Raw genomic sequence first — 27,995 nt, 5'->3', positions numbered from 1 at the left:
ATATGTGTCCTTATTTTTCTCCTAATGCACCCATGAATGTCAATGGAAATTAATGGAAAAGGCGCGAAAAAGCCGCGAAAACGCAGCGAAAAACGTGCCGAAAACGCTGCGTTTTTCACGCACGAAAATCGCAAACGCCAGTGGGTGGGCGCCCTTAGAATAAAGTGATCATGCCATTCTTGCTGCAGTATGTACACTGTAAAAACAAGGCCTGCCCAAAGAGCGCAGAATTGTCTTATTTTTGTTCCATTTCACTCCACTTAGAAATTTGTCAACGTTTTTCTGTACATTATATGGTATATTAAATAGTGATATTAAAAAATACAAGTCGTTCTGCAAAAAACAAGCCCTCAACTGCCACCCACTTGTTATCTTCTTGATCTTTAGCTATAATCTTCATATAGACCTCATTGTTACGTTCGTCCTGGACTGCCAACGAAACCCAGAGACCACTTGGTACTATGGCAGCCAGGACAGATATTCAAGCTTGCCATACTGGTGGCTAGATGCAGGAGCAGACAGAAATAAGAAGAACTAGCGTCTGCCTACCAATGGACAAAGGGGACAGTATAAGACTCAGGTGGCCGACCACCAATGGACGTGTAGGACAAACAAATAAGAAACGGGCGTCCAACAACAAATGGATGGATCAAACATAGAATGGAATACAGACATAAAACAGCAACTCACAAACACCCAAAACACTCACCTAACATACCTGCACACATAGACAGATGTAATAGATACAATACGAGGTATTGGTCTGTATTTTGTCGAAGACACTTTAGCCCATGATTCCACAACAAGGGTCCTCGTTGTCTCATCAGTCCGTACTCTCACAAGACAACTTACCCCAAGAGTCCTGCCTGCAAGCAGGGCGATCATCCAAATAGGGACGACCCCACACTGGAACCTCAGGACCTAACTAGCCCTAGATGGTAAACAATCCGAGCAGCACAGGGCACAGTTCACACCAACACACCAGGGAATGCACACCATGCAGAACAGGACTGCTAATACCACGTGTCCAGCCGCCTGCCGAGACCGAACACATCACTGTTTACACCATACCAAACACCATGCCTGTAAGCAGCCAGAGGTGTTGGTATATATGTGCAGCAGACCAGTGGGGATTGGTTGGCTGGAGAACTCTACACTGAGCCAACTCAATTATCCCACACCTGTGAAGGTGTGCTCCTGGAAACCCATAGAACTACAGGTCCCAGGAGCACAACCTAACACTCATTTAGTCCTTTAGGATATACATTTATGTTACTTTAATGGATAGCTAGGGATCACATAAGATCTCCTGGTCAAAAAGTATGAACAAAACCTCCTGCATCTGATTTTGACCCTTCAGATTTTCCAGGTGATTGAGGCTGCAAATAGACTGCCAGGACCTTCTTACTTATACAGGTAAATATCACCCTCATGTCAGTATTTGCCTCCCACCAGTAACGTATCCATAGATTCTTCTGTGCCTGAACTGGTGGAAGTCACCAATGGAAACTCAGATATCTCCTCGAAGTGCTCCTAAAAATCTTATTGATAACCTCTCTTAAAGTTTGGTCCATAATTCAGCTGAAGGGCAGCCTGAAAAGCAATTGCACAGTTTTTATAGAGGTGGTCATACGCCCACGACTCCAACACTGTACTCTAGGTAGACATGTTGTTGCCTTATCCCTATGACCTCTATTCTGCCCACTTGGGACAATTGACCTCTATGATTTTCCCCAATATTGTGGTTCTATAGATTGAAGTCCATGTAATGCACTTGACATGAGATTATATTAATGTTTTTGGTGGGCAGGTCCCCACTGCGGCCTCCATAGAGGGCAGTCATTAGTTTTTTCTTATTGTTCTGTATGTCCTTCTCCTCCTCTCCTATCTGCCTCTAGAAAGTGCTGAGATGAACTAATATCAGGGGGATTTACGCTTCCTTCAGCAGGCGGAGTATGCGCCCCATTTGTTGTGCAGTCACTATCACTAGATACTTGCTTACCTGCTCTCAGAACTTCACGGTATGTAAGGATTTTGTGGTTTGGAGGAGGTGGGTGATGGAGATACAGGAGGATTTAGCTTCTCCTCAGCTGTAACCTGAAGATGTAGCTTCACCATAAGGGCCTTTTATCCTTTGATAAATTCTTCAGATTCCCGCGATCCGTTTTTTGTTCAGTGTAAACGCAGGCCCCAACTGAATGACAAATGAGAGTTTGTTCGCTTCTCATTCATCATTCAATGTATGTGCGCACAAAACTGAATGACGGATCGGCCCATGTAAACAAACAATCGTTCATTTAGGAACAACTGGCTGCTTACAGTGAATGGAGGTGGGCAGCCCAGAACGACCCCCGTCCGCTCTGCAACCATTCACTGAGTGATGATCGTTCCCCTGTAAAAGCACTGGGACGACCTAAAGGGCATCTGCGCCTGCCAAGTCATCCTGTGTGATAGAACCCTAAGGGCTCCTGCATGCAGACGAGAGCGCAATGCATTTACACTATGAACGAGGTTGATTTGGGGTGTATTGGCGCATTTTATTATGCTTTTTGTGCCGACAGGACATGTTCACTTGCATGCAGCAGACAATAAATGCCCTGATTTAAATGGCTATTGAGCCTTATGAGGTCCAAATGTGTCTTTTTCCAGCGTATTGCGTATTTATGCGTTCATTTACATGAGAAATGTGCCTGCAAAATCGGGAAAAGAGAACAAACCCATTGAAATCAGCGGCTTCTAGTCTCTGCGTATTGTGTGCGCAAATGTTGTGTGAAGAAGCCATTAGTCTGTAAGTGGTTTAAATGAACGTGAGAAGATCCTCCTGCTTCTGAGCAGCAAACAGGAAGATGATGTTCCCTCACTCCGTTCCTTATACCACCTCTGTCTGCTTTACCTTCAGGATATTCCGGACATCTAATGGAGTCGACTTGATGTTTAGTTGTTACAATATTTAGTCACAAAGCAGATGAATAAATGATGCGACTGAAGGTCACAAACACTCCAATGGAGGTAACAGTCCGCCTGAGAGTGGTACTAAAATAATCACCGGTACGGCGCCCCCTACTGACTGAACTGTGGTGGCCACTGGGAAAACTGTGCGACAGACTTGAGCAAAGCCAAGTATCTGCTTACCTGTAGGTTTGCACAGGCCGGCACTGCTGAGATTTTGCAGATGATCGTACTGCCAGCAAGTTGGGTTCGAAATCATGGATCATGTCAAGAGGTCAACAAGAAATGTTGGGGAACTCCAAGATAAAGTTTATTCACGGTCAACCGGGAGCGTTAACACCTCCAGCACAAATCAGGATAATACTCCCAGAATGGGAGGGCCACTCGGTCTTCATACATATACAGTCTTCATTATACATCAAGTCCTCAACCGCATTGGATGTTTTACATCTGCAAATCAATTCTATTGGATGCGTTCACACATGCAGACGCGGTCTGTTAGTTTTACCCTTCATACAGGCAGCAACTGACTATCAGGATAAAACGAGTCTTGTCTGGTCAGAGTTCATTTACGGCCCCTGAGTGAGTGTGTGGCTAAGCCCCACCGTTAGAATGTGGCCAATGGTCTGTAAACTGTAACAATATAGCAAAACAAGGGACTTTTACGTCTACTTTTCTATATCTAAGGGCCTTTTTACATAGGATGACTTGTTGGGCACGATTGCCCGACAAACCATCCCAACAATAAATGTTCCTTAGCTTTTACACAGAAACGATCATTGCTGCATGAATGGAGGCAGAGCGGACCAGAGGTCGTTCTGTACGGACCGCCTCCATTCACAGTAAACAGGTAATCATTCACAGATGAGCGACTGCCTGTTTACACGGCCCGATTCGTCATTCAGCTTTTCTGTATGCATAAACTGAATGACGATGAAATGGTTAGAAATTAGGTTTACTGCCCCTTTAAGGGAGTACAATGTCATTTCGAGCTTCTAAAAGTTCTCTTATTCTCATACACACTCACCCATTCACATTCTTCCATTCTGTGATTCTATAGTAAGACCAATCAACAAACACATTTTACAGACTTTAATTGCAGAAGGTTAGACCAGCCGTATAAAAGATGTCCAAAAGATGACAGTTTGGAGAATAAGTGTCTTCAGTCATCACGTCTTCTCAGTTTCTCAGGAGACACAAGGATAGTCAGTCGTCTCCATCTTCACCTCAGTTACATTTACAGTAATAGGAGGAAATTACATTATCCCAGTTTCCCAAAAGTCCTCTCTTGACCTCCACCAGCCTTGGCTGAGCCCCGGCAGTAAACTTCTTGGTGTCGCCTGCCTTTGGTCTTTTTGACCAGACGGTGAGTTCACATTTGGTGCCGACCACCAATGAAGAGATGCGATTGGTCCACCTCAGCAAGACGTAAGGTATATCGTCTCCTGGCTTCACATCCAAGGAGGCTCCAGCACAGCACTCATCATAATATGGGCTGTCATCAGCATATAGACGGGCACACAGCCTGTTGCCATCAGCATCCTTGACATCAGCAGGTGCGGGGCAAAGCCCCATGGCCAGGGTAGCCAGCAGTGGCAAGATGCAAAGACTCAGGGCTCTCATGGTTGAATGGTCAAAGGAAGCTTTCACAAGACGCTTTATGTATTATGTTGGGGTTTAAGTAGGTGGGTTTTGGCATAGAGAAGGCCAACCTGCTGCAGGTCACCCACAGACTCTCACAGCTGCAGTGAAGGTCACTTCTTAATCATGCCACCTTGTAGATATGAGGGTACAGGTGTTATGGGACTCAGCATGTGGTGTAACACATAGAGAAGGCTGAAGGGCCTCAGAATTACATCATTTTATGTCATTACCTTCGGTTCCAACAATCTAGAATAATGATATTTGTTCTTGAACCTCTGCATTCGGCCATTTGCTTTATTCCTCCTGCAAACTTATGAGCAGACTGACAACCCAAAGTTGTAAGAAAGGATGGCCCAAAATTATAGATACACTTTAAAGCAACCCTCCGGTTTCAAGACAAAATTCTGTCCTGGGACTGGAGGGGTCATGAGGAATATTACATCTACTTGTTCTTCTCTGCAGTCCGCCCAATCTGACAGCTCCGGGTTTCAGCCATACTAGATGGTCACTTCAATTTTCCATCTAGCTAATGCATACTGCATACTGATCACGTGAGCAGTACTGGCCAATCAGGTGCTGACCTACCAGAGCAGGTATAGTGCATTGGTAGCCTGATATTATCAATGCACTATGGGGATTGGGTAGTCTGAAAATTGCATCAGCCATCTTGAACAGCCAAAAATGGGACGGAAAACAGTGGATCAGATGGATGGCAGAGAAGAACAAGTGCAAGTAATATACCCCCGGCTTCATCTGATCCTAGGACAGAATCTTACCTCGAAACCAGAGTGTCACTTTAATGGGAACCTTTCAGGTCCATAATGGTGCCCGGGCTGCAGGCGCTACAGTATAATGACAGACGCACAGATTTTAGGGGTTTGTTACTTATACTAATTGGTTTTGAAAACATACTCTTCAAGGTTTGCAGCTCTCTGCAGAGATGAGTGTGGTGCGGATCAGATCTGCTGAACCTGCCAATTTGGTGGGCCGGGCTGATCATCTAAGGGTGCATTGACACTGCAAAGATGACTGCTCAGAAGATGGCTGATCGATCATTTTGCATAAACTACTACTTGGCACTAAAGGCCCATTTACACAGGACGAATGTCAGGCAAACGATGCCCAACACTCGTCCCTGTGTTTCCTTGCTCCCGTGCTCCTGCACCTGAGCTAGCAGAGCTGTCTCGGTCACAGTGCGGCCAGCAGGGGGCGGGGCAGTGCAGGAGATTTCTCTCCTCTCGCTCCCCCGCCCTCTCCATTAAGATAACACAGCGGCTGTTCACTACTGAACGGCGGCTGTTTAAACTGCATGATGAGCTTCATCACTCATCTTTTATGCAGCATAAAAGATCAGCGATGAAGTTTAAACAGCCGCCGTTCAGTAGCAAACGGCCGCTGTGTTATGTGAATGGAGAGAGGTGGGGGAGCGAGAGGAGAGAAATCTCCTGCACTGCCCCGCACCCCTGCTGGCCGCACTGTGAACCAGCCTGCTCTGCTAGCTTACGTGCAGGAGCACGGGAGTGCAGAGAAACAGGGACGAGTGTCAGGCATCGTTTGTCCCACATTCATCCTGTGTAAAAAGGCCTTAATGCCTATTAATAACAAGTCAGAGGTCTGTTTACTGATTACAACTCCCAGTGGCTCACAGGTTGGTGAGCCACTGGGAGTTGTAATCCCAGCCACTGTGAGCCACTGGGAGTTGTAATCAGTAAACAGACCTCTGACTGTTTCCTGATTACTTTTGTTTTGATCTGCTGGTGGGGCTGACAGCTGAGAACAGCTGATACAATGTTATCAGCTGTAATCAGCTCTCCGCAGGCAGAGCACAGCGTGCAGTCCTGCTTATCAGCTGTTCTGCTGAAAGATGTTTTTCAAGCAGAACTGAAAACCGTTGGCCAGCAGAAAAGTGAAAGATGGGCACATTTAGACACAACGATTATTGCTCGAAAGATGGCTTTTGAGCGAATTTTGAGCGATAATCATTGTGTCTAAATGGGTCTTAGTATGTATAGCCCGGCCTCCAGACTCTTCTTCGATGGCAGTGATCATTTTGCTTTTGGGAACAGCTGGCAGCAGCCTTCACCCCTCTCTCCATTCAGGGGGAAAGTGAGACCAGCGTTTATCTGACCGGGTATCTAAAATATATGGGCAGCCTAAGGCAGAATGGGGCAGGGGGGCAATATGAGAAGTTGAGGGGTTTATGGGAGGCATTTTGTGCCATTGCTCATGAATCTCTGCCAACGAGCCCCATTTTTTATTTCTGCCCGCAGACACGCTGCGCTCCAATGCAGCTCCTTCTATCCCAGACATCAGCACCTCATTCATACCTCTTAATCTTCTCTCTATGCTAATCCAGAACGCTGCGTAGGAGGTAATTACAGTTTATCCGCGAGTCCTCTCTTTAGTTGTAATGAAAGCTCTACCTGATGATCTCTCTCTTCCAATTGTCAGAAAACTGCTGAACTTTTCACAGCACAAACATTTACAAAATGTACGGCTCAATTTCCATCTCTGGGATCGAGTCTAACAGCCGCGTAAATATTCTAATAATTACACTTTATTCATAGAGATCTATAAAAATATAAATACAGGGTGTCCGCGGCGCGGGGAATGTCGCGGCTCCGCCATTAACGCCACTAATAAATTATTACAGAAATAAATACATAGATAATTACAGCATAAAAGTCACCGAATAAAATACGGCGTCCGTTCACAGCGGGATAGCGGGCGGCCCGCAGGAGGGTCATCAGACATCTTCTTCATTCATTCTCAATGGTCCGGATGTTTTGTGGATTGTCAGCTCATGGATGACATAGAAAGATGAACAGTCACCAAAAGCAACAAAATCCATTAAAAAGTAGTAGAGTAACTGGATTTTGTTCACTATGATAACTGGGACGTTCTTATTTTTGACTGTTTTGAGATGTTTTTAGTTGGCATTCTTTTTATTTTTCTTGCTTTTCTTCCTCTTTTTGCCCCTATTCTTCTTTGCAGCCAGTGGTTCGGTGGTGACAGGAAGTTCCATCTTCTCCTTTCCTTCCGCACTTTGCTCCCCATAAATCAAGTACCCCAAATCTTCAGTTAGAAGCCAAACCAGGCTCAGAAGGACATCATTTTCCAGACACTCTTTGGTCACCTGAAGGAATTGGAAAATAAATAATCTGTCCACATGATGATCTCACATAGTTTTTTCATCATAGTCTATTTCACGAACAGAATACAGCTGATGGCGGCGGCTTGGAGCGCATCACTGGACTGTGTGGTTAGTGACTGACCACCTATCACATGGCCGTCACTGCTAACCAAGGAGAGGTGAGGAGAGGACAGGTAGGCAATCCCCAACCATCAACGGCGGAGTGATACGCTCCATGCTGCCACTATCGGCTGCATTATTTTCAAGATACAGACGATAGAACATTTTTGCTATTTCCAAATAGACTCCAAGCTGTCTTGTCCATTTATTCGTTTATGTATATGTCATAATGAGGTTCACTGACATATTTAAGGGGATCTCAGCTTAAGCCCCTCTGTTGGGTCCAATGTTGAAAGCACCAAGACGAGAGTAATTGACCATGGTGGGCAATCAAGATGGTGACATCGTATGATCTTATTTCATTAGGGAGAAGGAAATCGATGGCTACCAGAAAACTCTGGCACCACTTGACACCAAGAAGTCAATAGGATAGGATGAGTATCTGTCAGATCCTTGTCCCCTCCGGGACATCCCATAAGTAGAATTGGAAGGATCTGTAGAGGAACTTCTTAGATATATGGCCATGGTCAATTAAATCCATATCTTCCATTCCTGTCACTAAATATTTACCTTATCTCTGTATTGGTTGAGGTGATGCTGACAATTTTTTAATTCGGGGGATTTTGCCCCTTCCTGGAAGAGAATGAAGGTGATAAATGTAGTACTTTCTCAAAAATAACATGGACATAATGTCACTGAAAAGCCTCGTCAAACCAGAGACTGAGTAACCACAACACTAAACACTATGGATGGAGAACTAAAACATTGGACTCTAAGCACTTCATCCCTAATCAACTAGATACAGAGACTGAGCCACCACAGCAGAGGACACCAGGGAATGGAGCACGGAAATGCTAAAGGTACCCATACACAATGGGCTGAAACTGACACAAATGGGAGGATTACAACCATAAAGAACATTTGTAAGGTGGACTTTAACAACAAACTATTATGTTAGCCAGCTGATGACACAAGGTCACCATCTGGAATGAAGCCGGCCGTGTTTGATATTTTTGTCATGAACAGTCATATAGATCTTTAGTCTAGTGAAAGCTGGTCCTGCCTTCACCTGGGGTCAATGAACATGTGTGGCCACATTGAATGACTATAACGGCCAATATGTCTACGGTTATGTTCGCTAGAGCAATTCAATGGTCGTTCCATCATTAAACTTACGCAAAGTCTATCTAATCTGAATGGCCACCTTGATCACAAATACCCCAGACACCAGAGATCAGGCCACCACGTCAACTGACACCAGGGACCAGGGCATTAAAGAACTGGGCACTATGCAGTAGAGCAGCAACACACTGGATACCATAAGACAACATGGATTGGTGTACCACAACACTTAACACAACAGGGACTGGGGCTTAAAAAACACGGGCCACCAAAGACTGGGACATTAATCCACTGGACACCTCAAACTGGTCCACACCATCACCAGGGACTGAACATCAAGGATTGGGCACCAGTCCACTAGGGCATTAAAACACTACAAACTATCAACTGTAGCCCTAATGCATTGAGTAACAGACGGCAGATCAGTGCAACTCTAGACATGAGGAACTAGGACATTACAAACACCAGACGCTACTGACTAGAGCATCCAGATACCAGAAACTGGGTTACCACAATACTAGACAACAGCGACTAAGGCATTAAAAACATGACCATTATCGAGAACCCTGGATACCAGAAACTGTGCCACACCAACACTAGACACCAGAGATTGAGGAAGAGGAAGAGGTGTGTGTGTGTGTGTGTGTGTGTGTGGGGGGGGGGGGGGGGGGGGTGCAGGGGGGGGGGGGGTGCAGGGGGGAGGGGGGGTAAAATGATTATGTTTGAAAAAAATGCAATAAAAAAAATATTCAAACAAAAAAATACACCTAAAATAGGAGCACAAAAACACTAAGCACCAGGGATGTATCATGTATACACTAGTGTGTCACAACACTGGACACCAGGGATATTAGGGCGGTTAAAGACTGCACACTATGGAATGCAGCACAAGACACCAGTGGATAAGCCATGAAAACAATAGACACAAGGGACTGCAGCCGTAACCCTCAGGACACCAGGGACCGGGCCGCTGAACCACGACTACATGCTCCAAATGCAGCATTGTTCACCAGCTTGTCCGCACGGCTTATTCTAGCATTTTATGGACTGTCCATACATAGGAGATATTATATATATATAGTTGTAAACTTACACAATTCATCAGGTCTGCTTGGAGAATGGAGAACGCTTCCAGATTTTGTATGACAAGCTTAGTCTGGTTCATATCTTCCAGGACGCTGATGGCAAGTGATAGTCTATGTAAAGTGAGCATCAGTCTTTCTTTCCCCTGCAGAGATAAAGGCCAAGTCTAAGACGGAGTAAGGAGTATTTAGTACTTTCTTAAGGATCCTAATAAAGATCCCAAAAGCTGAGATATTAAACTCGCTCGGCTTCCACTAGAGAGTCTTTTTGGGAAGGATACTTTGTATAATCTTCTGTGGCTTCACAATGGAGATTCTCCGCACCTCCTGCACAAGCCGAGCCTTTGTTACCTCCAGTATAACAACTGCAGTCAATTCACCGGAGGCAGGTTTAGTCTGTAACAATGGTGTATGAACAAGCACATGGCAGCCGGCTGGGCAATCTCACTAATGTGCCCATCATTTGTACAGCGAGGATGCAGTGAAGCTTGGGCTTTACACTTGCTCATGTCATTTCAGGTAATCGCCAGGAAGATGCATAAAGACATGTACAGGAAAAAGCCACAGACCTAAAGCAGACATGTAACATTCATGAAGCTGCCTCGATGGAGGGACAGGATTTGGGATGACAGAGCGCCACAGCTTAGGTCCCTGTCACATTTTAGGACCCTTTGGCCATGGCAATTTTTTTTAACTGCAGTTTCCAGCACTGTTGGCAAGCAGAGGTGGATGGAAGGGTGTACGCGCCTGTGTACAGGCAGCTGTAATTAACATGATTAAACCCCCATTAAATGAGGTTTGTCAGATTTACAAACTTTCAGCTTGTTGCAAAAATACTAATTAAACAAAACAATTTAAATGGCTCAATACAACTCTGGCCGCCTGCACAGGCGCAGCAGAATCGGGCCCTGACCGCGTCCGGCGTCCGCCTGTCTTCTTTCGTTTTCATCTGTACTGCGGATGGTCTGGCGACTCACCGTCGGTCATGCACAGTACAGATTTTTTTTAATGTTTGTTTTTCCCGTGCCGTCGCTAGGTGATGACGCGGGTACCTGCAACCTATCCGCAATGTTAATTGCAGATGGGCCTCGGTCAAACAGCTTCCATTAACTTCAGTGGACGCCGTCCATGCGGAATCCACACTAAAATAATAATCTTTATTTATATAGCGCCAGCATATTCCGCAGCGCTTAGGACATGCCGTGATTTTACCTCCGCTCGCAGAAATCACAATTGGTTTCTGTGAGTGTGCAGGAAGAAGCGTTTTTCCAAAGCATGTTATGAACGGTATTTGCTGTGGATCCGCGGTGCGGACACTGACAGCGGATTGCACAATGCAAATCTGTTCGTGTGCAGGCGGCCTAATATCACAAGTGTTTTCTCCAAATTCAACACAAAATGCCGCTGCAGTCTCAGTCTGATTCAAACCCCTGAATAGAATCCATCATGACAGCACACATTTACAAATCAGGTGTTGTCTCAAGCACACCTGATGCAACTAATCGAGGGCTTCATTAGTTGTACCAGGTGTGCTTCAGATAAAAAAGATCAAATACCTGGACTGGCTAAGGCCCCCTGTCCACGGCGTGAATCGCGGTGTCTCAAGCTTTCCATTGCATTGCTATGGAAAGCGCCGGCCCCATGTCCGCATGCTGCAAATTGCCCCGATTCTCCGAGGTCAGCCTATCTATTAGATTAGGCTGACCGTCGGAGATTCGTCTGCGGCTCCCGCAACGCCCGTGGACAGGGGGCCTCAGTCTCTGTTGACTGTGACATTTGATAGCATGTTAGAATTATGATGAAGTCAAAAGAGTAGTTCAAAAAGTTCACATCATGTTTATGGCCTCTGTTTATTGTATACGTCAGAACATATATGTAAAACAGATGTCAGAGAGTCATTCCACACAGTGTGCCATCTAATCTAGGGCCAGCTCTGAGAGGCAGTGCCAGGTATCAGACCCCTGCGGATAACATATGACTAGGGATGGTAAAACTTGGGAAAAAAATGAAAAATTGGGAAAAAAACTGTTTTCCTGCTTTTTTCCTAAGCCATTTCTTTCCAGAAAAATTGAAAGAAAAAAATGTGTAGAATATGTTGTTTTCCAATGATAAATAATGCGGTATTCAACCTATAACAAAATGATGGCTTTGAAAAACACCTGTTGTTTCCCAATTTTTCAGTTTTTTTCCAGGCCTTCCCATCCTTATATCTGACCAATATGTAATAAAAAACTCATAGAATGCCCTTTAAATGGTTCTTCCATTTTGCCATGTGGTGTAAATGGCACATGCAATGTACAGTATTGTCCGGATCATTCCCATTTTGGCAATAGCGAGTATATATGTTGTTTTTTTTGCAGTTTTTCTGGAAAAGACTTTTTATTTTCACTTCTGCAGCTTTACTGACAATCATTACTTCTACTAGATAACGCATTGGAATACCTACAATATGTGTATTATATAAGCCTGTTGGGCACTTACTGTTAGTGATGACAGTCCTGGGGTGTTATGTAAGCATACAGTCACAGATAGCCATTGTCACAGGCTCCCCGGGAATGCTGGGAGTTGTAGTCTCCCAAGAGTTGGAAACAGAGGAGTAACTTGAAGCATGTAGGCCCCAATGCAATATCTGTAAAAGGTCCCCATCTACCATGTGCCATTTATAATACTGGTGACTTCTTAAGAGACAGAAGGTCCTTCGAGTCTCATCGGCTCCACGGCGTGGGTGCAACTGATACTTCTGTCCCTCCTATAGCTACAGCACTGGTTGGAAAACCATAAGTACGAGCACTTACCTTTAAGTCACAGTCTGTAAAGTTTCGCAGACGTAGTCCGAGGTGACATGAACGTCTCCTTCGCTGCAGATAAAGGGATGAATGAGGGACATTACTAAAGATCATATAACATCCCAATATATATATATCCAAATAGATTCTTTGTATCTTTCAAGCTTCTTACACTCAGAATCAGATGGACGTCGTCTGAGATCATTAAACACGGGATGATTTAATGTGATGGGAAGGATTTAAGGAAAGGTTCCCATTGCAACAGAATAAATCCCTTTCCTGCCCCAAATAGGATTAGGATGATGGACATCAGATCTAAAATTAGGACCCATGCTTCTGTGAGATTCCACGGGTATACTGCTGCAGATGGGGTTGTCCCTCATCGCCTCTCTGTCAGATGGGTGATGTCTGATGCTCTGCCCCTTACATGTGTGGATGTTTAAACTATGTTTTGGTGTATGTATACAAGCATGAGGTTCTGCGTGGGATTTAACTATGTCTGTAGGTGCGCAAACACCTGGTGTGAACTATGACCTGTTCAGTGTCTGTCCGTTGGTGTGCAGTCACCTGGTGTGTATTATGTGCTATTTTGGTGTTCCCCCATGTCTGTAGATGTGCAGATGCTAGTTGTGTATTATGTCCTATTTTGGTGTTCCTGCCTATACCTATCTAGGGTGAGACAGGTGGTCTCTAGGTTCCAGCGTGGGGCCGTCCTTATTGGGACGATCACCCCGCTTGTAAGCAGGATTTCCTTTCCTGCTTTAGCTGTCTTGTTAGTGTAGGGACTCACAAGACAACTAGGACCCTTGACATGGGCATATCAGCTTATGTAGTTTGGCCAAAATACTATCTAATACCTCATACTTGGCCACTTGATGTTATTGTAGCATTTATGTTCCTGTTTTCCCTTTGTTGTTTGGATGTTCAGTTTGTGTGGTGTGAACGGTGTCTGCTCGTGTGTATATACCCTATTTCCTTTCCCTCCAACCTTAAATATGTTGCGCTCCGTGGAGGCAAGGTGAATAAGACCTGCGCATGAACGTAACAATTCTAGTATGAAATGACGCCATTTCATATGTGTATTAATGGATGCACCAGTTTGCTTGTTAGCGCTTCTAACTCTGGCTCATAGAGGAGGGTCATGAGTGAGAGACCGCATGCTATGTTATCCATACGCCCTACAGGCGCATATAAGAAGGGGTTGCAAGATGAAACAATCTCTCCCTTCACTGGTTCCTCCGGTTCATTTAAAAAGAAGTGAGTTCACAGAGGATGTCAGCATTCGCTTGCTGCTTTAAAGCCCCTCTACACGGTATGGTCAGGACATAGCAGTCACATGGGACGATGGTGCTGGATATACGTTCTCTATACCTCGCTAGGCCAACATGTCCATTTTTTTGCCATTTGATCTCTACCTACCTGCAGGTCCTGCAGCTCTCGGGCTATGGACATAACACTCGGTTTTGTGTTTTTATATTTAGAGATATGGCACTGCTTCTGGATGGGATGCCCCTTGGCTGGCGTCTGCAGCCACACACCATATAGCGCAAGAAGAGCCAAAATTCTGATACTGGTTGCCATATCTGCAAAGCAACAGAAGAAAATAAGCAAAACCTAAATTTCGATGTGACCTTGCAGGAGGTCAGTGCATTATTATATGTGCGGACCCCTCACCTGGTCTTTATGGTGCAGCTGGCTGGGAGATCTGATGTGGGATACTCCATGCTTCTTTTATATCGCCGTCTCCAGCAGAAAAATAAATTCACTTTCCTGATATCTTCCATGTTTCTTTGATCATGAGATTTTAAGGAGAATGGGAACTGCATCTTTAGGAAACTTCTACCCGGGTTTCACTTTCCTATACAGGTGACGTCAGGTGTGTCAGTCAAAACTTCCGCCGGCCACAGACCAAACTCCTCCTCTTGTTACCTAAGCAAAGCTCTTCGTATAACTCTTGCACATATTTGCTGCTGTTACGGGTCACATTCCAGGGATGAGCTATTATAGCAAACACCACACCAGAGCTTCATGGGATAGCAGTCCTGTAGCAACACGGGGGCGGGGAAGGAAATCAATCACCCCGCTGTAATAGCTATACAGGTGAATTCCTAAAAATAGTGTTACAAGTGTTACCCCCCTATGGTTACCCCTGACTTCTTCTACCGGATCAGAACACAAATTGCTGTGAGGACCGGGTAGAAAGTGGTGCTCAGGGCTTCTGTCTATGGAATAACACAAATAGGACTTCAGGACCGGCTGGTGCAGGTGCAATGGGCAAATAATATGTTGTATAGATGGAGAACAATTCTGCATGGTTGGATGTGGGCAGATGTTAAGAAACAGAGGTATGTGTTGAGCTGCCTGAACTCCTGTTTGCATGCCCCGTACGTAAATGGAGCAACTGACCATGCTGTTATATCTCCAACACTTTAGTAAGAAAGTAATCATGCATACAGCCAAGGCTTTACCCATTGGCCAAGAAGTGCTTCATTTACCGTTATGGGTAGTGGAGTCTGGAAGGGTATCGTTTCTCCTTAAGGAGAGCAGCTAGAGGTAAGACTATGCTCCTCTGGGAAATATGCAAATGAAAGATGGAACAATCCCTCTGCAGCACCACCTATAGGATTTGGCTTACAATTTCCTGTCATTTAGGTTGCTACCCTTTTTTATCACTACACAGGGGTCAGGGCAGCGTCTCTCCTCAGACCCCGGTGTATCCTGGCGGGCTCTGCGGGTGGGCCTTGTATTTGACATCTGTGGAATATTGGCTCCTCTTCATTGCTTACCAAGCTCTGCTCCGTACAGCCGCTACAAGATATCCTGAACTAAGCCTGGGAAAAAATGAAAGGGAACCAAGACCTTAGTGGAGCACCAAGACCTCTTCTGTCAGCTGACTGGTGGTAATGGCGGGAGTCGAACCGAAACTGATCTGATAGTTCTACTGTTATCTCAGAAGTCTATAGGCATCTGGTTTAATCATATATTTTGCCATTAGTGCTAGAAATGCCATTCCGTACTCCAAGGGTTAGTCTATGTAGGTAGGGACCAGCAAAGTTTATATAGTGCCACCAGCGGCCGGCCCCAAACATATATCTCAGCCCCCTCTTTCCAAGGACCCCCATGACCTACCTCTACGGTATGTACAATCTGTTATAGCAACAATCTCTGCAATCGATGTATTTACCAGGAACAACAATATGGTGAAGTATCGGAACTTGTAGTCAAAAGCTTTGCCAGTCAGTCCCTGTATGGATGCTTGGCATTGCTGGCAGGTTATATATAATCACTGCATAATCCGTGACACATTCATTAAGGAGTTAATTCAGAAAGGTCGGAGCAGATGCAGAAGGATGAAGTTACGGGGAATCCCAAAAGCCAAAGTCTGAAATCCCCTAATATGTGAGGCACTTTCACTTCCGTGCCATGCAGGCTTATAATATACCAGATGTTGGTGCTGCCCTGCTGGAATATACTGGCCCCTTCTATCATATTTGGATGGTCTTGCCCATTAGACTGTGACGGGTATTACAAATGGCGGATTGGATCACCATTATTTGCGCATTTGATCCGCCTGGACATATTTTTTGGCATGTGATTTGGTTTGGACACTGGAACATTCAGCATTGTGCTCATTTCTCTTCCCTGCAAACCTGAATTTATAACGGACCCTTCAACAAGGCGCATCTACTAAATGCTTAAAGTGAAGCTTCAGCCTTTTACATCTTGTTGTTTTCCAATCAAACATTCCTTTACGAGTCAGAGTTTTTCTGATACAAAGCTCCAAATCCCCTGCGCAGACAGTGTTAGAAGACAGAAGGTGAACTAAGGAGTTTACTGTATACCGTGGTATTACTGAGTTCAATGTACAGACGGTATACAGCAAGCACCCCCTAGTGGTGGCTGAAAACTGGGAGAGTTTTATCATTTAACTATATGGTTTTGCACAGGATTTGGGTCTCAGTATCAGAAAGATGTAACTCCAAACACAGAATTTTGGACCTAAAAAAGCTAAAAAGTAGCTCAGGGCTGATCATTCACTTTGCTGCTATATCCACTGAGCATCCTCCTACAGTCTCTACAGGAACTTGTGGTAACATGTGACCACGGTATATTGGGATTAAGTACTATGTGACAACATCATGCTGGTGTTATTTGGTCACTGTATGGTAGTATTATCTGACTACTGTATGGTGGTATTATTTGAGTACTGTAGGTATTGATATTCCTTGGTACTCTTGAGTACTGCATGGTCGCATTATGTGACTACTGTATGTTGGTATTATTTGAGCACTGTATGGTAGTATTATCTGACTACTGTATGGTGGTATTATTTGAGTACTGTATGTGTTTGTTGATATTCCTTGGTACTCTTGAGTACTGCATGGTCGCATTATGTGACTAGTGTATGTTGGTATTATTTGAGCATTGTATGATGGCATTTACTTGTATGGCACTGCACAAGATATTGTGTCTATACTACATGATGTTGGCGAAGGGCAGAAGCCCCTGAGCGTGTTTATCTTCCCTTATACTGTCGTGATAATCACAGCCACATAACCGGACAAAACTAAACCGCTGATCAATAATAGTTCAATGGTTTTGTTTTCACTGCTGGGATTTCTTGACCGTGAATACTATGTCCGAGAAAAGATTGGACCTGCCCTACCTTCTGCGCACGCAGTGAACACATTGTGGGGGGGATCGGGCAGCACCTATCTCCCCGCTGTTTTTCTCAGACTCCTGCACTCTGGCGTGGAGTTTGAAACGCCGGCGAGGGAGAAGAAATTTCCCTTGTTCAGGTGCAACTACGCTCCGTACCGGGGAGTGCAGCCGCTCCCACCGCAGTTTGTTTGAGCCCTTAGGCTGATGTGGCCCTCAGTGAAAAATGAGTTTGACATCCCTGCCATACCCATTGGAGCACCACAGCCCATCCAGACTGCTGATCGGTGGCGGTGCCGTGCGTTGAAACCCCACCGATCTGATATTGATGACCAGTGGCCTAGCTATAGGGGCCACAGTGGTTGCAGTTGTGACTTGGTCCATAAACCATGGGAGCTCAGAGGACCTCCTTACCACAATGGCAGCCAGGGCTGCTGTCACTTTGCCTCCTGCCTCTGAAACTCCAGTGTGCACTGGATGCACCTTACTACCTACTCCTACTGCCGCCTGACAGGTAGCAGAGTGTGTACAGCTCAGCCCAAGATCTCCAGCAGTCTCCTTGCTCTCGAGTCCTTCATAAGCACCAGACACTGCGGTAAGAGCCAGGCCATGCTATACTATACATGGTGTGACCCATCAGACGGCGGTGTAAGTAAGGCTAGTTTCACCGCAATAAACTCGCAGCAAAATTGCGTCTTTGTACCCGTGATTTTTGAGCATCAACAATGCTTTTTTTTTAGAATAATCTCGCATCGTGTCGCTCGTGATAAAATCTGGCGGGTTTTTATCGCTAAAGTCAAGAGGGCATTCTAAGGTTAAAATTGCAACGTGCGTTTGTTGCGTTACAATGTGATAAAAAGGGAAACGTGGGAGCTAAATAGATCACACATCGCAGATAGAACAGTGAAAGCATCGCAGATGGGAAGGAAGCCATTGTACATCAGTGGTTTCATAGTCAGCTGTTATGGTGGGGGGAGGGCAGATTATGAGGAAGTGGGAATACAGAGGGCAAATTCTGAGCATGCAGGGGCACAGAAGGCAGTCTGTGAGCATGTGTGGGTGAAGAGGGCAGACTATGAGGCTTTGGTGGTGCACAGGGTGGATTTTGAGGATGCGGGGGTACAGAGGAGGCCCTTTGATAATATGAAGGCTCAGAGGGGGGCATAAATGCTGTGTTTCCCAGAAAATAAGACACTGTCTTATATTAATTTTTGCTGCAAAAGAGGCACGGTTTCTCATTTTAAGGGGGGCTTATACTCACCTGGTCCGCGGTGTCCCGGTGCCTCGTGCTGCTGGTCTCTGGCGGCGATGTGGCAGTCTGCAGTGTCCTCAGCGCTGAGATATCCTCTTTTTTCTGGTGATGGGGCTTTGAATACCCCGCCTCCAGCAAAGTGAGCGCTATGATTGGGTTGAGCGCCAGCCAATCAGTGCCGGTGCTCGATGAACCAATCGCAGCCATTCAGTGATGTTATTCACTGGATGGCTGTGAATGATAGAGCATTGGCTCTGATTGGCTGGCGCTCGATCCAATCACAGTGCTTGCTTTGCTGGAGGTGAGGTATTCAAAGCCCCATTACCAGGAAGAAGAGGATATCTCAGCACGGAGGACAAGGTAGCTTGCTGCAGCGCCGGGGACCATCGCAAGGGACTCAGACACAGCAGGCCATGTGAGTATTGATGCTTTTTTTCATGTACTTTAGCTAGGGCTTGGTTTTGGGGAGGGCTTATATTTCAAGTCTCCCTTGAAAACCAGGGTAGGTCTTACTTTTGGGGGAAAATGGTACTATTGAGGACATTGAGTACAACTGCAGATAACGACGGCATGTGGAGAGTGTGCAGAGACAAGTCATTGGTGGAAGTAGTATTCACAGCGGCCTCTATCTGAATACATAAGGCAAGGGAAAGGACAGTGCTAATTGGGGAAGACATCAGCTGTGATCACTAGAGGTAACTGCACTGCAATCACTATCACTATTATATGGTGACTGTAATATTGGGATGTCCTGTGTACTACCATACATAGCCTTGAGTCAGGGGACGGAGGCTCACGCTAACCTTTAGCCTCAGTCCTGTGAACCTTCAGCTCTGCCGCTGTGATGATTTATCGTACGGATAAGCCATCGATATCAAACGCCTGGAAAACACTTCGGTTCAGAAATGTCTAAACAGGTTGATGTGACACAAGATGGCAGAAGAGGACCCGCTGCGCTCTAACAATATGTGAGCGGATTTACGTACCGCGCAGGTGTGTAATACACAGGACTGGCGCAATATACTGGTATCCCGCAGGAAGGTGTCCCTTGTATCACATCTGGATAATTGTACGCTATTACATGCACATCAGACATATTACATGGGCTGGATATTACCACTGGCATCATCGTCATGGCGAGCAGAAAGATGTCCATGGAAGGAAAGGGAGCGGAAAATCATATATAAAACACTAAATCTGTTTGTGTCGTGTACAGTCCACAGATCTGGACCGATTTGAGTGATATTCTGCAGAGCGTTCTTCAGCAGCGGCGGCGAATACTGGGGGGATTAAGAATCAAAAACTCACCAACTTCCCCTGTAATTTTTGTTGCCAATAACAACCAATCACAGCTCAGCTTTCATTTCTTATACTGCTGAGGTCAAATTAAACCTGCGCTGTGATTGGTTGTTGTTATATATTATACCACTGAGGTAACATGAAAGCTGCGCTGTGATTGGTTGTTATATATTATACTGCTGAGGTAACATGAAAGCTGTGCTGTGATTGGTTGTTATATATTATACCACTGAGGTAACATGAAAGCTGTGCTGTGATTGGTTGTTATATATTATACTGCTGAGGTAACATGAAAGCTGTGCTGTGATTGGTTGTTATATATTATACCGCTGAGGTAACATGAAAGCTGCGCTGTGATTGGTTGTTATATATTATACTGAGGTAACATGAAAGCTGTGCTGTGATTGGTTGTTATATATTATACTGCTGAGGTAACATGAAAGCTGTGCTGTGATTGGGTGTTATATATTATACTGAGGTAACATGAAAGCTGCGCTGTGATTGGTTGTTATATATTATACTGCTGAGGTAACATGAAAGCTGCGCTGTGATTGGTTGTTATATATTATACTGCTGAGGTAACATGAAAGCTGCGCTGTGATTGGTTGTTATATATTATACTGAGGTAACATGAAAGCTGCGCTGTGATTGGTTGTTATATATTATACTGCTGAGGTAACATGAAAGCTGTGCTGTGATTGGTTGTTATATATTATACCACTGAGGTAACATGAAAGCTGCGCTGTGATTGGTTGTTATATATTATACTGAGGTAACATGAAAGCTGCGCTGTGATTGGTTGTTATATATTATACTGAGGTAACATGAAAGCTGCGCTGTGATTGGTTGTTATTAGAGATGAGCGAGCACCAAAATGCGAGATTGTCAGGGTAAAATTCTAAGTACAGCACCAATCAGGCCCACCCCACTTGCCCCGCTGCCGGCGGAAAGAAGAAAACACCACACGGTGGTCTGGTATAGTTTCTCACACGGGGACATGACTGCGCTGCCCGCTTTATTACAGATTACATGAGATCTTATACCCTTTGGTCTCATCACCAGGAATGGGTGATTAGCTCATAACCATGTATGGGAAGTCCGGATTTCCGGCCTGAGACAGTGAAAGTTCAGATGCATAGTTGAACAGTTGTTATCTTGCTACGGCGCCTCTGGAAAAACAGCCAAGTACGCGTCCTTGTGTCTGGTTCTTCCTTTGCTGCGTTTTAAGATACATTTTGTCTTCGCCTGGCAAGGCCTTTGGCATATCTGATGTAAGGCGACAGATTAAGTTTTTTCTCATTTGGAATTGAATAGAACTTGCATATAGGTATAAAGCATAAAAAACATATGGCAATATATACATATACCGTTACACTCGGGTGCTCGTTACTCAAGTCGAACTTCCCGCGATGCTCGAGGGTTCGTTTCGAATAACGAACCCCATTGAAGTCAATGGGCGACCCGAGCATTTTTGTATTTCGCCGATGCTCGCTAAGGTTTTCATGTGTGAAAATCTGGGCAATTCAAGAAAGTGATGGGAACGACACAGCAACGGATAGGGCAGGCGAGGGGCTACATGTTGGGCTGCATCTCAAGTTCCCAGGTCCCACTATTAAGCCACAATAGCGGCAAGAGCGCCCCCCCCCCCCAACAATTTTTACTTCGGACAAACCCTCATTAGCAATGCATACCTTAGCTAAGCACCACACTACCTCCAACAAAGCACAAGCTCTGCCTGCATGACACTCCGCTGCCACTTCTCCTGGGTTACATGCTGCCCAACCCCCCACACAACCCAGCGTCCAATGGGGACTCCATGTGTCCACACACTACTCATTCTGTTTGGGTGTCGGATACCTCATCGACAACGCAAGGGGTAAACCATCTGCACTCTGCACCCTACCCAAGTCTGTCAGTGTTTTGGGGACAGACAGATAAAACACCTCAATGGGAAGTCTGTGTGCACCCACAGCATGGGTGGCTAGCAGGAACACACAGACGGTACAGAAAGAAATCCCTTTGCAGAGCCCCGGATAGCTGAGGTAACGTGAGAGGAAATACATGTTGGCTGCAGCCCACACGCCATGCCCTGGACATTCGTGGTTCACAGATAGACAACTGTGTCTCATCGTCATCGTCCTCCTCACCCACTGAAAGCTCTTGAGACAGTTGCCGGAAGTCCCCAGCCTCATCACCCGGACCCTGGGAACTTTCCAAAGGTTGGGCATCGGTCATGACAAACTCCTCAGGTGGGAGAGGAACCATTTTTTCCCAATCAGCGCTGTGGCCCGAGAACAGTTCCGGGAAGTCTGCCTGCTCCTCAGAATGTGTCATTTTCATGGAGTGAGGAGGCTGGGAGGAAGGAGGAGCAGCAGCCAGAGGATTCAGAGTTGCAGCAGTGGACGGCGTAGAAGACTGGGTGGTCGATAGATTGCTGGAGGCACTTTCTGCGATCCACGACAGGACCTGCTCACACTGCTCATTTTGTAATAAAGGTCTACCACGTGGACCCAAAAATTGTGATATGAAGCTGGGGACCCCAGAAACTGTCCTCTCTCCTAATCCCACAACAGCCGGCTGTGATTCACCTGGACCAGGAACTCGGCCTGTGCCCACACCCTCACTTGGACCTCTGCGTCCTCGCCCGCGTCCACGTCCTCTAGGCCTACCCCTACCCTTCAGCATGGTGGATTACCACTAGAGCAGACACAGAGCGGTCTGAATAATTATGCAATTAGTGGCGTGCAGTTGGAGGGTCACAGCGGTTATGTTACGCACACTGCAGTCCGCCAAAAATTATACGCTAGGCTGCAAAAAGGCCTAGCTGGTTAATAGTGAGCCACTACAACAGTAATGCACACGCTCACAGGTAGTCCTAAGGAGGAGTGTTTTTTCAGGTTTCTTTTTAAAAAAAAAACCAGCAGCCTAGATAGCGTGCATACGTCTTTCCCTCTATCAGGGGCTGTCGCCGCACGCTGTGCGTGAAGTTGATGGGACGCACAGAGCGGTGTAAAAAATTTGGCAATTATTGGCCTGCAGTTGGAGGGTCACAGCGGTTATGTAACGCACACTGTAGGCTGAAAAAATTATACGCTGGGCTGCAGAAAGGCCTAGCTGGCTAATAGTGAGCCACTACAACAGTAATGCACACGCTCACAGGTAGCCCTAGGGAGGAGCTTTTTGGGGGTACTTGTTGACAGGATTCTACACTACCACTGTCCCTGCCTGACCAGTACTGCCCCTATACTCTGTATAATTGGCTGCAGACTGACAACGCAATAGTCTGCAGAGCCCAAGATGAAAAAAAAAATTGTGCAAAACTGCTCCCAGCAGCCACAACAGTAATGCACACAGTCAGATGTGGCCCTAAGAAGGACCGTTGGGGTTCTTGAGGACGCCAACACTCTCCCTATAGCAGGAACAGCACTCTCCCTAATCTCTGCCAGCGTGTGTCTGAGGCGAGCAGCGGGCGGGACCACTTTATATACTCGGCGGTCACTTGATCTCACCAGCCACTTACTGCAGGGGGGTGGGATAGGGCTGGAACGTCACAGGAGGAAGTTGTAATGCCTTCCCTGCATGTCTATTGGCTAGAAAATGGCGCAAAACATGCAGGGAAGGAAATGGAATTGACTTGAGTACTGCGTGGTGCTCGCCTCTAGTAACGAGCATCTCGAGTACCCTAATACTGGAATGAGCATCAAGCTCGGACCAGTGTGCTCGCTCATGTCTAGTTGTTATATATTATACTGAGGTAACATAAAAACTGCACTGTGATTGGTTGCTACGGGTAACACAGATTGTCTTTTGGACTGCTGCCATAACAGTGCGGTGCTCGGCTCATTTTTGTGGCCACTTTGTATATTCCAGGACCGCTATTCATAAACTCTTATACATTTTTGATGAATGAATGATTTGGGACTGATGTAATATGGCGTAGTAACATTACTTATTATGTAGGAGACTAAAATAACTTTGAAACCTAATTTTCAATAACCAATCCTTGCGCTTATAGCACCATGCAACGCACGGATATATCACCTAGTAGTATAAACGTATGGAAGGAGGGCTGTACATAAACTGGATTGTCACAATAGAAGTAATATGGCATCAGCTTGGGGTGAATATTTGGGACAGTAAATTATTGGGTTAGCAGCCAATGGCATCTCCCATCCTTCTGTCTCCTACTAATTGCTAACCAACTGAATGTAGTCTTCGGAATCAGAATACACAGGATTGTTTGTAGGGGAGCAGTCTGTTACGATCGTCAGGAATCAACCTGCCGTTTCATCTGACAGGTGACCCATTACAGTGAGTCAGCTAACCACACTGCTACAGCCCAGAGCCGTTTGGAGACACGCTCCTGATTGGTTATTCAATCTTTAAATATTCCGGCTTCTGCAATGTGTTGCTGGTTATGGTGTAATCTATGTGTGTTTTAATCCAGTAATCCTTGTATGCTTCTAGTATTTTATTGTTTGTTGTTTCGTTTTTTCCTGTTTGTATTTTTCTTAGTTGGGTTCTGTTCAGTTAGTTTTTCTTGTCTCTGGATCCCTCTAATTGTTTGTCAGGGTCAGATATAGGATTTCTATTAGGGATACTCAGGGACAGTGGTGTCTGGGGTTAGGGTCAGACGGAGGGATAGCTGTACTGTTTCTTTAAACTGAGAGGTTGTGTGTAGGGATGATGGGTAGACGGAAACAGAAGTGGCCTAAGGCTAGAGTAACAAGTTGCAAACTGTGATTGAAGACACTTCTTCAAGAATGCTTTGTGGACATTCCGCTTCGAAATTCGAGTGCCTGCCTAGGACTCCATATGGGACTGTGTCTGGATCAAACTTCTTCTGAGGAAGGAGCGCCACTCACAAACTGATTGAACATGAGTCCAAGATCTGTATTATCTCCTGCTGCAGGAGCGAGACGCTGCCAGTTGAACAGCACAACCTTGTCCAGTCGCACACATTGCATCAGTGGCGAGCGCTTAACTTTTTCTGCAAGTGTTACGAGCTTGCTATTAAACTTTGAGCAAGAACTATCTGTGAGTTTACCAACATGTGGTAGTACCCAATTACAACTGCTCTGTATGTCCCATGTCTGGTGGTAAACGGGAATGACCACACCTATGCTCCGGTCTACCTGCCTCTGCTGGACTACCCAGTGCTCCCTGGTCGCATGAACCGGTCTGCTGCAGGTTCCTGGACCCATCTGCCCATCCGGCTGAACCTGATTCAACTCTCCAGCATCATCTGAGTACCATCACCATTCTGTTCATGTCATCTATTGGTGAGTTTCCATTCATGCATGTTTCTTATTTCTTATGATACATGCTTCATATTATGGCTCATTCACCTGTCCGGTTGTTACATAATTTGGCCTTATGCCGGTTGCACACGACCGTGTCAGATTCCGAAGCGTAATCCAGCTTTAACCGTGGCCGACAACCTTGCGTACCTGTTGTCTTCTGTATTGCGTATGATCGTGGCTGCTTGCTGTTGGTCATGCGCAGTACAGGGTACCAACAGCCTATCCTCAATTTTAAATCCGCTCGGGGAAATCGCAGTCGCTGTCCGCTTATGTGAGCGAACATCAGAATATTCTATGTGTGTGGAATGTCGTGTATCGTCCACATGGGTGACGATCGCAGATTCCACAACTCAAATCCAGCCGTGTGCCACCGGCCTTACTGTAACGCCTGGGGGGTATTTCAGTACTAGGAGGCGTAACTATAGAGGGTGCAGGGGATGCGGTTGCACTCGGGCCCAGGAGCCTTAGGGGGCCCATAAGGCCTCTCTTCTCCATATAGGGAGCCCAGTACTATGAGTAAAGCATTATAGTTGGGGGCCCTTTTACAGGTTTTGCATTGGGGCCCAGAAGCTTCAAGTTATGTCTCTGTGCAGCATGGTTTAGATATGGGTACTGATACAGATAGAGGGGGGGGGGGGGGCAGTTCACCTTTTGCATCAGGGCCCCTGAGCCTTTACTTACGCTCCTGGGAGACACCACTGGTGCCTGAGGAAGGTAACTGCTATAGGTCAACTCCACTTGTAGTATTTTGCGACCTGTCAATGTTGTTACAGAGAGCCATTGCTTTGCATTTGAGCTGTATACAAACATGGCTGTTTGCAGAGTTTTGTGTTTTCTATTTTTATGCATTGGGGCAATAAAAGTGCTTCACACATTAATATAAAAAGTGGTTTGAAGTGTCGGTGATTTATTACTATTCTTAAAATGAGGTCATCAGGAAATTGTGAAGAACATCCAGCGAAGACGCCAGAAGGCCACTGTTGGGAGTTCCCAGGAGCACGTCTTCTTGTCCCTCTCCTCTGTCTCCTGAGCTTCACGGTTCCCTTTTATCTCTGCTGTAATTGAGGTAACGACTTCTTAGCTCTTTACGAGGCAGTCCTCCGCTGAGCGGGACCAGGTGGAGTGCTTTCGGGCTTATTTGAGAAAGCAACTGGAAAAGCAAAATGCAAACAGTGGATTCTTGCTCTCAGCAGCATACATAATTCAATAATTGCAGCGTTAGGAAGTTTATTAGTTTATTAAATATCCTGAGCACTTCTGCTCCGATGGCAAATAATGTCAAGTTTAATTTGGCATTTTGACTATCTCCGTTCTCGATATTGTTTGGAATGATGCGCGCTGATTTGGTGGATTCAATTCATTGGAGCCTATAAAACGAATAAAAATAATTGCAGTAAGAAACGATTACATTCTGTTGTTATAAGTTATGACTATAATGCGCCTTTTAGTTCCACCTATATAACGTAGTCCATAAAATTAAAGGGGTTTTCCTAGATTAAAAAAATATATATTCTATCGCTGTAGAATGGTGTGAAGTATTAAGGCCTACTTATGTTCTTCAATGGCTCCCCATCCGGCACCGGAGCCCCGATCCCTTTCACTCTGCACTTGAAAGAAGCCAACTGCAGTCGGCCGTAGGGCTCTAGTGCCACATCAGGCCTTCGTACATATTGGAACTTTGTGGAGCCAACAGATCACATGATATTCATTGTACACGTGAAAGGAGGGGCCCCAGGACAGGGTTAGGGCCCTCCTGAGGAACAGGCATTCCTACCTCGGCATGGCATTGGTCTGGCAGGTGCAGCTAAAGTCAGCAAAGCGGAATCCTCCTCCCAAGGAGTCATCTCTGGAGCTGCAATGCAAGTCTCCACAGGCTCCATGATCAGAAACAGCAGCCGGTGTTTAAACGTGACGCGTTTGGATGCTGCTTAAACTTTTTATTGAACAGTAAGGCTGGGTCACACAGGGCGGATTTGCTGCGGAAATTCCATGCGGAATTTCGCTGCGGCAGATCAGTCCGTGTCCACTAATCTGGAAATAAGCCAGTCATGTGGACAAGATTTGTCAAAAATCTCATCCACACGGGATGGCTAATCTGTCACGGCAAAGCTGGAAGAAGCCAGCGCTGCGGCGCAGAATCCCGGCCACAGCATGCATTTTTTTTTAGTTTTACGTTGCAGCTGCGCTGCTCTCTATGGGAGCGCCAGCCGCAACGGAAAAGCATGTGGCCAAGCTGCTCCAAGACCTCGCGATTTTTCGCTGCGGCAAAACCGTGAGATTTCCGGTGGGATTCTGCCCTGTGAGAACCCAGCCTAACTTATTTACACGAGCATATATATGGGCCGGCGTTTTCACGGCTGCCCAATATACGCTTCCATCTGAGCATCCTCCCCTCCCTCCCCCCCCCCGAGTGGTTTGCTAAGGGAGTTGGCGGGACAGGGCGGAGCCAAGCTCCCACCCCCGCCCCTTGTACATAGCCAGCAATGGTAGTGGGCGGGACAGAGCAGAAGCTTAGCCCCGCCCTCCCCCTCCCATTTCAAACGCCGGAGTGGAGGAGAGAGGCAGAAAGCTGGTGAGGGGGAAACTGCTTAGATGGAAGCGTAAGTTGGCCAGGCGTGAAAACGCCGTCCGATATACGCTCGTGCA

At 45.9% G+C, this 27,995-nt stretch overlaps 2 protein-coding genes across 2 annotated transcripts; both read right to left on the bottom strand.

The window, feature by feature from the left end:
- Window positions 1-4,026: 4,026 nt before the first annotated feature.
- LOC136579849 (syncollin-like) lies at window positions 4,027-4,573 on the bottom strand. The gene has a single exon (XM_066579903.1). The coding sequence runs from the start codon at window positions 4,570-4,572 to the stop codon at window positions 4,177-4,179; it is 396 nt and encodes a 131-aa protein (XP_066436000.1). The 5' UTR covers window position 4,573; the 3' UTR covers window positions 4,027-4,176.
- A 2,921-nt stretch (window positions 4,574-7,494) lies between these two features.
- On the bottom strand, window positions 7,495-27,229 carry IFNL2 (interferon lambda 2). The gene is made up of 6 exons (XM_066582143.1): window positions 27,124-27,229; window positions 14,256-14,419; window positions 12,846-12,908; window positions 10,062-10,196; window positions 8,417-8,479; window positions 7,495-7,729 (listed from the first exon to the last, which is right to left on the bottom strand). The coding sequence occupies exons 1-6, from the start codon at window positions 27,227-27,229 to the stop codon at window positions 7,523-7,525; spliced, it is 738 nt and encodes a 245-aa protein (XP_066438240.1). The 3' UTR covers window positions 7,495-7,522.
- Between the last annotated feature and the right edge of the window lie 766 nt (window positions 27,230-27,995).

This window comes from Eleutherodactylus coqui, chromosome 10 (assembly GCF_035609145.1).
Source record: "Eleutherodactylus coqui strain aEleCoq1 chromosome 10, aEleCoq1.hap1, whole genome shotgun sequence".
Lineage (NCBI taxonomy): Eukaryota > Metazoa > Chordata > Amphibia > Anura > Eleutherodactylidae > Eleutherodactylus > Eleutherodactylus coqui.
The sequence above is the reverse complement of the archived record's forward strand: the minus strand, read 5'-3'. Positions and strand labels throughout refer to the sequence as shown.